General features: G+C 39.7%; 1 protein-coding gene across 6 annotated transcripts in view; it reads left to right on the top strand.

Moving 5' to 3' along the window:
• Positions 1-12,283, top strand: part of USP6NL (USP6 N-terminal like) — a 123,677-nt gene extending 111,394 nt beyond the window's left edge. For 5 of the 6 annotated variants that reach the window (XM_030478924.1, XM_030478928.1, XM_030478925.2 and 2 more), the window contains one exon: positions 8,700-10,592. In XM_030478924.1, coding sequence (XP_030334784.1) covers positions 8,700-10,132 — 1,433 coding nt within the window. In that variant the 3' untranslated portion in view covers positions 10,133-10,592. Of the gene's footprint in view, positions 1-8,699 lie in introns of all 6 variants that reach the window. The other variant, XM_030478922.1, reaches the window with a different exon arrangement.
• The last annotated feature ends 217 nt before the right edge of the window (positions 12,284-12,500 follow it).

Here is a 12,500-nt window from a genome sequence, read left to right as displayed (position 1 = left end):
TAGTTTTCAGCTGAAATCTCAAAGCATTACTTCCTCTCTTGTACTTGTTGGGTTTTTTTCATTGACCAACAATTACACATTTAAGAACTAAAGTAAAAATGCATCTTAGGAAAAAGAAAGGAAAAAATCTCCATCTTAACAGTTGCATCAGTATCAGTCATGCAGGAATAGCAGTGAGCTAATTAAGCTCAGTGGAATTTTCCATCTGGCATCCTTTGTTAGGCTGTATAGATTTTCCTGCCCTAGTAGGGTAAGCTGCAGTAGGATATTATGAGAGGTAATAAGTTTTGTGTTACTTTCAAGTGGATGTCTGCTTATGTCTGATGTAGCTTTCTCTGGCTTGCTTCCTCCATGGCTTCTCCCACTGAATTCAGGAGCTCCTTGTTCCCTTCAGAGCAGAGCTGAAGGAAGGGGCTTTGTTGAACAATTTCTCACTGATAAAACCCTTAAAATGCTCAGCCTGAACATGGATGTTAGGGGGATCATGCTCATTTTGGATGTCAGTGAAATTCTTTACCCAGTAGTAGGGTGATTTTGCATAAAGCAGACCGTGTATTTTCATTCCTCTTTGTGGTAATTTCTAGTCATCGAAATGTAGTGTAGGATAGCCTGTACTTAGCAACTGCAACCTTCAGGGGATGGCTTGCACCTGAAGTGCTGTTCTCCAAACCCAAGGGTAGGCATCCATGTTCCAGTGACACTGCAGAGACAGTAAACTGTATGGACAAGCACACTTCTGACTGGCAGGCTGCTTGGTTATCAAGCTCTGGGAGAGGCAGGCTGGGACAAATGTATTGTGGAAAATGTGGATCTGCTTGAGTGAGTCCAGAGGAGACCACGAAGATGACCAGGGGACTGGAGCACCTCTGCTATGGAGACAGGCTGAGAGAATTTGGGTTATTCAGCCTGGAGAAGAGAAGGCTTCAGGGAGACCTTGTCACAGTCTTCAGTACTTAGAGGTGGCCTGCAAGAAACCTGGAGAAGGGACTTTTTAACAGGATAAGGGGGAATGGCTTTAAACTGATAGAGGGGAGATTTAGATTAGATATTGGGAAGAAGTCAGTGTGAGGGTGCTGAGGCGCTGGCACAGGGTGCCCAGAGAAGCTGTGGCTGCCCCATCCCTGGCAGTGTTCAAGGCCAGGTTGGACACAGGGGCTTGGAGCAACCTGCTCTAGTGGAAGGTGTCCCTGCCCGTGGCAGGGGGTTGGAACTGGATGAGCTTTAAGGCTCCTTCCAAGCAAAACCATTCTATGGTACGTCCTCTGATATATCAAGCAAATTAAGCAGAAAAGATAATTGCTATTTTCTGTATTGTCTGGAACATTAGGAAGGGTGTCCACACCACAGCAGGTTCTGGAACAGCACTCATCTAAACCTGTGTGACTCCTGTTTACATCCTCTCAAGGAGCCAGATCTGATGTGGAGCAGACGTTCTCTTCTTTAATTCAAGGATGATGTCTAGAGCATAGTGAAAGCAATTTTCATGGTATATACCATTGATCTCCAGAATTCCTCGATGCAGATTATTTCCTTGGCTGTTATTTAAAACAGCAGCAAAATTCTTTGAATGCTCACAAGATACAGATAGAATTTCCAGCTTTTGCTTGAGATTACTCCTGTAGGACTACATAAATAATGCAGTGCTTAATAAACAATATTTACATATTAATACATATATTTTTTCATAGTGTCTGACTTTAATAAACAAAAGTGCTTACCAGTGAAACTTTCATAGTCTACTTAAAAATATGTGGCTGAAAATAGTTTATTAGTCTAATGCTCGGGTCTGTTCTTGAAACAATTTCTTACCTGCTGTTTGGTATGAGGTGTCCTGAAAAGGGATGGCAGAGGGCTCCTGGATTGGGTTTTCTTAATGACTGAAAGTTTAATAGACCTTACAGCATCTGAGAAGGCCTTAAATCAGAGATAAAGGTCTTGTGCTTTAATTTTAAATCAGTATTGGACAATCTGGGACCTTCCCTTGTCCTTGTGATCATCTTGACTATATTTGTGTGTGATAACACCGGCTTTAAACTCTGACTCAGTTCTATTTCTCCCAGCCTTTTCTGTGTCCAGGGAAAACTAGTGAAGTTTGAATCTTGCATTTGCCATAGATTTTAAATGTTTAGCTGCTATTTATCTGTAAAGGTATATTTTATTGCATTTGTCAGCACTATCTTTTATTCATATAACTGTCTATTTTAAGTGCTCACCAGTGACAGTGCAGAATTATATAGTAGGTTGTTAATCTATGAAACAATGTCTGTTCTATGGTGTCAATGTGCCTTTTGACAGCCAAAACAATAGAAATCTGTGAGTCAGTTTGACTTCCCTGTCTCTGATGGTCTTTCTCTTTTGGTTGTGTTTTGTTTCAGAGGAATATTGGATTTTTCACTTGTGCTGGAAGAACACACAAGTAGCTATTTCAGACAATGCACCCCGTATTTTAATCAACTAAACCTTTTTCTTTCTGCCTTGTTTCTTGTGTGGTACAACTACGTTGCAGTATGATGAAGGAAATTAATATACGGAATTACACTAATATAGTATATTCTTTTCAGCAGTTTCGGACTTGGCTTTGCATCATTTAAGCATCTTTAGTCTTAAAACTTGCATGCTTTTCACAAATATGATCCAAATAGTTATGGTGGGCATGGTTTATATTCTTATTTTAAACTCACTTTTCAAGAAAGGGTATTTTCTGGAAGAAATGTAGAATTAGGGATGTAAAGTGCTTATTTTTAGCAAGTTTATTTGCAAAGGTAGCTTGCAGACATAGAGCTGGCATCCTGTACCTCCTGGTTGATGACCAAATCTGTTAACATTTCTATTTTTATCTACATGAAGATGTTTATAAAGTAAGTTTTCCTTACTGTCACTTACAAAAATGACATAGCAGCAGGAAGGCAAACAGTGTGTTTTGTTCTACCTTCAAGCTGTCAGGCAAGATTTCATGTAAGTAACTCCTTAGTGATGGCCTATAAAGGAGGAAGAGCAGAGCCTGGCTTCCAGACAGCAGCTTGAGCTTCTAGTGCAGACACTTAAATTTCTTTAATATTCTCTTGGACTTGTAAACTGAAGAAGTAAAATGGGATGTCACCGATGGAAACTAAACACAAAATATCAAGATGTCATTTGAAGAGTTGTTTTTATGTCCATTACCATCCTTGAAAATTGTGTTAGAACAGTCAAAGTGCATGTATTCTGGTGCTGAAATTAAGGACTAGACTGTTATTCACCGGAGAGAGCACTTAAAGCACTTTACTCCAATTATATGTCTGCTATTCAATGCATGAGGCTGTTAGTGCCTCCTGAAGCAATTATCTGTAAAAGTCTTGTAGTTGAGATCGACTTCCACTGGGTGGTGACCAAGACTTGTTAGAGCAGGAGGAAGTCGGTAGCCTAAAACTTTCTTTAATATGACTTGAATTTCTTCTCTTTTGGGGAACAGTCAGATCTGCTCATACTTGCTTTGCTCCTTTTCGTGTCAGTTAATATGTTTACCAGCAGCAAACAAGCACCTGATTGTTCTTGTTTTGCTTAAATTGTCTCCTCCTACTTCCATTTTTCTCCTTCCTCACCCACTTTTCACCCTCTTTTCTTTGTTGTTTGCTTATTTTATGCTGTGCTGCATACGAGCCAAATAAATCACTGCCTTTCTTTTAAAGGCAAAATAGAAGATCTTATAGTCCCACCTGTGTAAATTCTGATATAAGCTATTATGCTTATCTTTGGGAAAAGCCAGTAACTGAACTCTGTCTAGGAACCCGTTTTGTTGAAGGAGGAGGAGGAGACACTGGCACAGGGTGCCCAGAGAAGCTGTGGCTGCCCCATCCCTGGCACTGTTCAAGGCCAGGTTGGACACAGGGGCTTGGAGCAACCTGCTCTAGTGGAAGGTGTCCCTGCCCGTGGCAGGGGGTTGGAACTGGATGAGCTTTAAGGTCCCTTCCAACCCAAATCAGTCTGTGATTCTATGAGGGTTAGAGTTCTGCATCTCATGAGAATACTGCCAGCCTGGGAAGAATCTGAAGTCAAAGGTACATTTGATCATTGTAGAACTCACTGCCAAAGCAAGTCTCAACTTCTAGTTTTAAAATGCTTTTAAACCTTGTGTGTAAACATCATAGATTGTGTAGAAAAGCACTCGTCCCAGAAATACTTCTTGTAGAACTCAAACATTTCTCCGTCCCTCAGTCAGACAGGTATGTCCAGAAAGTGAATTAACTCAGACTTTGAATCAACAGCACAAACAGATTTTCAATTGAATGTCCTTGAAAACATCCAAATAAAATTATTTCATGCTCAGATCTGAGGAGTTTGAACAGTGAGTTGAGTTGAAGTAGTAGAGAAAGGTGGTTGAGAGCTGCTTGTGAGGCTTTAGGCAGATTTGGAATGGAAAATTGGTAGATAAAAGATAATGCGGCTTGTAAGAATTGGTGCTTTTGCTTCTCTGGTGAGCTGTGTGCGTACCTCTTCAGGGTAGAGATGTTTGTTGTGACTTGGTTGCTTTGCTTTTGCATTGTGGGTTTTTTTCCCCTCAGCTTTTTGCTTTTATGACCTTTGTTCTTTCTCATCAACATGCATCTTGGTTTTCTTGCTGCTTAAAGCATTCACGCACATAGTTTGCATGCAGTTTTCTGCGTGTGAGGAGTGTCTCATTGTTTTAATGTGCATGATGATAGATGTGGTTATTGTCATCTTGTTTAATTTTGTGTATTTTTTTTAACTTCAGGAGTTTTTATTTGTTTTTAAATTTTTTAAAGTTGTTTTTAGTTCCACTGGAAGCGACAGCTCTGCACGTGTGTGTGTGTGTGTGTGTGTGTATATATATCCTTAAACAGAATAAAATACATGTTTTGCAGTTTAAAACAAACTGGTTTTCCTTTAGAAGGTAACCAGTTTGCAGGATGTCTTTGTGCTGCAGCTCACAGATCCTTACACAACTCCTTTCCTTCCAATGCTTTCCATAGCAGGAGGTGATGAGAGCTCAAGCATTTCTGAACCAGAACAAGGCCCCTGCTTTGTAGCTTTGATTTCACTGAATCGAGTACCTCCAGCAATGTGGCCTTTCTTAGTTTCACATGCAGATGTGGATGATTAAGCAAGCTGTGTCACTTGTTTCTGTCTGAGGGTCAAGTTATACCAACTCCCGTAGAAGCCCTGTGGCTAAGATTTAAAGCTGTATTTCTTCTTTTCCCCACTGACCCTCCTTCCACATGTATTCATTGTTCCCTGTTTTTGCTTTCCCTCAAAGCGCTAAGCTCCAGTATTACCAGCCTATAAACATGGTTTCATGCTGTTAGAATGCAAAGGTTTTCTTCTAAGCAAACTGTTGTGTTGGAACACTTTGCTTGTTACTCACTACATGAATTAATGTGGAGTTTTAGCAGTTTTACAACAGCCATGGTAAGATTTCTCTGATGCTCATTTTACAGCTGTAATTCATGTTACAGCATACATCATCTAGACAGTGCAGCCCACATATGCCTACTTGTAGTGTGTTCTTTTACCCTGAAATGTGAAGGAAAGATGACAGAAAGTAATCTTCAAAGCAGCCTAGCTAGAATTCAGTAAAAATGTCTGCAGTATTCTCAGATGGGTTTTGTTAGAGCTTAATGGTAATTAAGATACCTTAAGTGTGTGAAATTAAAAAACAAAAAACTCACACAGACCCCACCTGTATTGAACAACCAGGTCTATTTCAAAGGATCTCGTATTGCTCCGTATGCATTTCTTAGAGCAAAAACTGGAAGAAAGGAAAATCTGTTCATTTTTTTAACATCTTTGTACAAATTAGGAAGCACTGCAGCTACTGGAGGAACTTGTCTTCATTATTATATATATATCTATATCTCTATCTCTTGAATGGTTTAATTTCAGGCATGGAAGAAGTCATTTTTCCAAAACATTTATTGCATACAAGGATGGAAACTAAATAAGTTACAGATGTTAAGGAGCCCTTTTCCATGCTATTCCATAACTACTACAGATCACCTGGAGGTTATAAATAGATTAGCAGCATATAAAGATGAGTTCTCTATGATTTAGATGACAAGTTCTTGGTATGTACTTTGAGTATTGTTTTCTTAATTCAGACTTCATGCTATTCTAATATTCAAAATCAGTAAGATTGAAAGTGTGGTGGTGTATAAACCCAGTATCAGGAATATTTATTATGAGCAAAATTCACTTTTATTTAGAAGACAAGAGCTTCAGCTTTGTCTGACACTGTGTTTGAAGATGCAGATGGAATTAAATCATGCAAATGCCTTTTGCCAAACTGAAGCAAGTTCAGAAAGTGATCTGTTCATAAAGAATGAAGAACAATTTTGAAGAGGCTGGTGCAGCAGACAGTATATTGCAGAGCAGTTAAAGCATCCGTGCAACTCGTTCCTCTGTCCCTCATTCCAATGGTGTGCCGTGGGAGAGTGGAAGTCCACAAATCCATGCTCCAGATTTTAGCCTGATTTGTGAGTAGTGGGAGCCCTGTAGAGAAAGAGAATGAACCACAAGACTTGTAATTCTGAGAGTTGCTCATTGGAGCCCAATGCTGAGGCCATGTCCCACTGTGTAACCTGCTGCACTGTCTTCCAAGCATTTATGTAGGTGTTCTCCATATAGTGTGCCAGGTGTATAATCCTGTAAGATCATTTAACAAGTGGAATCTCCCCTTTGGGAACAAGTAATTGAGGAGAGGGCTCAGCATGAGTATCTTCCTTTGCCAAGTGAGTACGTTCAGTGTAAGAACACTGGCTTGTGTCTAAATAATTGGGTGATCATAGTTGAGCAGAGGACAACTAGGGGAAAACAAAATCAGAGGGTTTTTCTAACAACAAGCCTGGGTAGCCTGTGTTTATTATATGTAAAATGAGGTTTCTGAAGTTATGTATTCCTCATGGTAAGCGTAGGTTCCAAATGACTTTTGGCCTCCTATGAAGACCTTGAAAAATCCAGAAAAGGCCAGCTTAGTTGTTTGGCAAAACCAGCCTGTTTCTGTTAAGTACTTTTGATTTATTTATCTTGCCATGACACATGGCATCGCTGTATTCTTCTCTGCTGTCCTCCTGCTATGTCCTAGCTGGCATAAACTGTAAGTTTTCATTTAGTTTATATAGCAACTGATCCGTGGTGGTAGTTTGTTATTCTGTTGTAATAAATAATACTGACCTTGGCTGCTGACTTTCCTCTGTGTACCTCTATCATGAACCAGTCATCGAAGATTGAACTCATAATATTGGCTGTGAAAACGAACATAGCTCACTTCTGACCACAGCACTTGTGTCAGGGATAGAGACATTTGTATGTATGCGCTCCTGTGGACCCATATAGGCACATAAAAGGAATCTTAATTACAAATAGCTAGAAAGAGTGAGCTGCTCTTTATGATCTTTGATGGTAAAGATTCTACAGTTCTCATAGGAAGAAGCAGGGATTAAACAAAATGATTTTACCCACAGCCATTTTATATCATTTATTTTGCATAACATTTGAGCAAGAATACCCATTTCTCTTTTTCTCCTTACAGCAGAGCTTTTGCTTACTAAATAGATGCAGAGTGAGTAGAATTTGTTTGGTTATGTGGACTTTAAAAGTTTTCATATTTTTTAGGAAACACTGAACATCAAATTAAATTTAGATTAATACGTTTAATGAGAAGTATGTGACCTTTTCTGCTTATAATGGGAAAGTAATGTATTACATGAGTTATATGCAAGTGGATATGATAAAAGATACTGGCTGAGAATATGAAGGGCTTTGACTGCTAAGGAGAAAGTTTGCAGTGGGAAACTCGATGTAAATTGTTCCATGACACCATCAAGCAATGAAACACTTCTTTATTCTTTCTGTAGTAGCAGTGTAGATTGTTCTGGGTCCCCACGTAACTGATGTTTACCACGGGCTGTTGCAATGTGTTGTGCTCCAGTCTGGGAGAACTTTCCATTCATATCCTAGCTCTCTAAATGATGTCCTTGTGTTTGGGAGAACTCGTCCATTGAACGAATGCTCAGTTGGATTCATGACATAGCCAGTATTAGCATTAGCCAGTGATAGAAAACTGAACTGAAAACAATATGATTCTGCATAGAGCCTTTCAGCTACACTGAGCTTTTTAATACAGAAGTTGAAATTTCTAGGCAGTGGTTGAGGGGAACAAGGACTTAACTGTGCAGATAATGAGGAGCTCCATCCTAAAAAAAGAAGAGAGACAAGGTTCAAAGATGTCTGCGAGGAGGCTTCTGCATGTGCCTGAGGAGCTGATAGTATAGCTAATTAGAGGTGAATATTGAAAGATGAATGAATGGGAGACAATGGATTGGGAGAGGGAGATTGGGAAGGATTTTTAAAGTGGAGAAAGTGCGACAGGCACAGTGTGGGGAGGTTACTTGCATAGTAGGTACTGTAACAGAAGTGTCATCTAGGAAAATGATCTTTTGCAGCAGTGTCATGAATGAGCAAAAGCTTGGCAAGATTGCATCAGCTGTAGAACGGCAGACTAGAGTAACTGGTTCAGATGAGAGCATACACTGACATTCCATGAAATGTCAGTATGCAGAAAAACCTTTGAGGTGGTTAGCAGAATGGTGACCAGAGAGAGGCCCAGGTCATGGAGTTTGTAGCTGGTTTTGTTTGCATGACCAACAGATCAAAGAAGACTTTTGTGCAAAGGTGAATTTATGCTATTACTGTTCTTGTTTTAGGTAAAGAAGATGAATTCCCAAAGAAGCCACTGGGGCAGATTCCATCAGGACCTCAGCCTCCGATGCTTAACTCCACCCCAATGCTTAATGGACAGAACAGCACTGGTACACAAACAACAAGGACAGAAAGGAGACTATCCACAGGAGCAGAAGCAGGAAATTCACCAAATAACCGGAAAAGAATTAATTCACTGGAAAAGAAACCTTCCTTAAAACAACAGAAGGCTCGACCGATAGAGACACAAAGTAGTATGTCTAAGAATGAGGTAGATACCAGAAGAAAGCCTCAGCCAGCAGAGCAGGACAACTCGAGACAGTACAATAATGCAGCTGCTAATCAGAATTCTAATGCTACTTCAAATACAAGAAGGGAATTTGTACCCAAGTGGAATAAACCATCTGATACCAGAATAATTGAAAAGACAATGAAACTTACTGCAGAAGTGAAAGGCAGGCCAGTAAACCATTCGGTTTCGGGCCCACCACCAAGTCCTGTAGAAACGCAGCCTTTGAATGTAAAGCAAAAGACGAGGGGTTTGGATGCTGATGAAGGTAAGCGAGGGTCGAATGCGTCTCAGTATGACAACGTTCTGGAAGTTGAGAATGAGAATCTTGTTGAAGAGATGCTTGAGAGAGCTCAACCACAGAGCCCGAGGCACGTAGCATATTCTAATAGTACGAGAAAGCAACCTGACAAAATACCAGCTCCATTAAAAATACCCAATAATTACACTTTCACTTCACAACCCAGATCTCCAAAATACTCCTTGCCATCTGATGGACCACCTCATGGACTGAATGTAAAACAGCCACTGCCATGTTACAGTAATCCACCTACTTACCATGGAAATTCTCCAAAGCATGTTTCCAGTATAGGCAATATGAGTTCTGTACCTCTACATTACCATGGGAATCGAACCAACCCTTCTGGGAGACCGTATGGTTCTTTTATTTCAGTAGATTATTCTCCAGATAAACTACAAATGAATTCCTACCCTGCCAGTCGCCAAAATCCTCTTTCACCAACCCATGGGCAGATAGAAGTAGCCCCTGTTGATGTTTATACCAGCAACTCGAGATCCCCCCCAGGTGTCAAATTCATAATCCCTCCAGTGGATTATTTACCAGAAGATAGAAAGTGGCCAGATGCTGCTTATATTTACAGACATGAACCCTACAGGCAGCCCTGGAGCCAAGATGTTAACAAAGGCCACTTGGAAAATTTCCAGAAATATCAGCATTTTCAGTCAACACATTTCCAAGACCATACCCTTCCTCCTGTTTCCGTGGATAGTCCAATAAGATACAGGACTTCACCAAGCTTTGAAGACCATGGCTCACCACAGTACCAATATTCAAGTCCATCTGCACAAGCCCAACACTATCGAAACAGAAATGATGGATTGTCTGTGCATGAATCTGTGCTTCTCTGAGAATCTGACTGTACTTACTAAACCGGCAACGACCAAAACCAGTCAAATGTTACTGTGTTAGTAGTACTTCACCTCAGTTCTTCTGTGAAATACAGACAGTTGACATGCGTCTCAAAAATGACAACACTATTTCGGAGATGTCTCAGACTTTCATTGAAGGCTAGTTGAGTTCTTAGACTTGCATTGAAGCTATCGAAGGTGATCTGATGCACATAGACATAGCAATAAGATCGTAGAAGCAATGTGGTTAGTACTGTCATCGTTCCTTATGTTTAAATAACTTGTGTTACAATCTTTCTGCCTAAAACCTGTAACACATTTACAAGTTTTATGTTGACTGACATGGTTAATGCACTGTATAGAGATGTGTGTGTGCGTGCGCGTGTGAGTGTGCGCTTCCAATACATGGACATGTAGGGAAAAGAGCTAAAGAGTTTAAATGTAAATGCATTTAACTTTGGGCAAAGCTTGTGAAGTACTTTTATTTCATATTAATTTTTCTTTGTAATTTATTCGAGAAGTCATTCATTTTGAATGGGAATTTCTGTCGTTTTTAATACAGCTGCCTCAGCATCCCAGTATCTGTTCTGGGCAGGAGAGATGCTTTGGGATTGTTAATTTAATTTTACGTGAGAGTTAATTTTCTGTCCTTTGACTACTGTTTGTCATTTTCCTCAGCAAGAAGGAGCAGGCAGGCAAAAAGCAGAAAAGCCAAAAATATCTCTCTAATCTGGCTAAGAAATGGTGCTTAAAATTCAGGGCAGTGTTTAGGGTTTTAGGAGCAGGAAAGTGGAGAATTTTTGTCGTCTTACCCAAATCTACCTTCAGAATGTCGTCCTATATGCAAAATATTGGCGCACAGTGAGAGTAATGCTAAATGCAGAAATGGTGCTGCACCCTTCGCTTGTTGCCATGCTGTGCTGTCAGACTAGGTGAGCTGGTTGCAGGGCCAAGCCTCACAGGTATCAGAGAGTGACCAGCTCCTCTACACTCTTATGAAGTACACACAGCAGTCTTGAGATCTGGTCAAGGCTTGATGTTCCCTGAGCTGTGTGAGTATGCAGCGTCCCTTCTCTTAAGCTTTGTCATGTCAATTCTGTCTTATGTCACCCTTTTTTACCCCAAAGAGCTGGGAGGTTCATGTCTGTGATCAGGTGTGTGCTGCTGTGCTGTCAGGCTGCTGAGAGACTGTGCGGTGTTTTACACTAAAATGATCCTGACTGTTAATAGGAAGCTTAAACTCCTGGTAATGTAAGTATTTTTAATTAGCGTTTGCAGCCTTTTCTACTTCGTGTTTTCCTTTCCTTGACTGTGAATGGGGGGTGGAATGAAAAGAAAGCAGGTTAAGTGGCACAGGTAGGATGCAGTCCTGCGAGCTGCTGGGTGCTGAATGCACCCTCCTCATGGAAACCAGTGGAGTCAAGGTGGACAAGGGTCTCACCAGAAGAGGTCCTTGGAGTGCTTTTCTAATACAAGCATTGGTATCAACACCAGGTGTGGGTAGTTCAGAAGGTTGTCCTGTTCTCTTTTGTTTTGTAAGATTTGTTAACTGAAAACATAGAAATGGAGATTATTTTTTTTTTTTCCTTTAAAGGATGAGCTTTAGTGCCTATTATTGCTGCAGGTTGGCTCTGTAAGTTTTAAGGTACAGAAGTAAAACAATTTTTACAAATGGAAGTAACATTTACTTAGTATATTTCAAAAAACCATGTTGTGTATATAATGTGTCTGATGTAATTTTTAATGAACTGGGCAATTTTCTATTTTAAAACTGGCAAACTGCAGCCAAGTAACAGTAGCAAAGCACTACACTGAAACTAAAATTGTGAAGAGAAAGATGACTTGGGCTTACTTTAGTTCTGATTGCTTGCAGCAGCTTAGAAATGTATGTATATAATATTGTGGCTAAGTGTAATAATCTCAGTGTTTAATGATGGTTCTGTAATTCATAACAAAGCTGTACAATTCCTTTGTGCAAGCAACACAAGGCTCCAAAATATGTATCAGCATTAGTAAATACTGTAGATTTTTTTTATATATAAAATATATACACACTATTTTCTTATGTCATCTGCAACAGTTTTATAACTGTGTATCCTATTTTGATGTGACTGTATTTTTAACATGTTAAAATAATAATAATTAAGCTTATGCTGTTTTGTCTTTATTCTTAATTTTTATTAGTTCAAAACTGGACTTTTCTCAGCACAAATAATTACTTTTCATGGATGAATCATGTATAGATATTTGATGTATGTCCTATTTAATTTGTACGTGTTTATTTTTAGACTAAGCAATATGGATACAATCTATATGGTGCTTTTGCATTATTACAGAAGCAGCGAGATGATTGATTATAGTTTACTAC

The sequence above is a fragment of the Strigops habroptila genome, chromosome 3 (assembly GCF_004027225.2).
Source record: "Strigops habroptila isolate Jane chromosome 3, bStrHab1.2.pri, whole genome shotgun sequence".
Classification (NCBI taxonomy): Eukaryota; Metazoa; Chordata; class Aves; order Psittaciformes; family Psittacidae; genus Strigops; species Strigops habroptila.
Note: the sequence above shows the minus strand (reverse complement) of the source record. Positions and strands in the feature narration are given on the sequence as shown.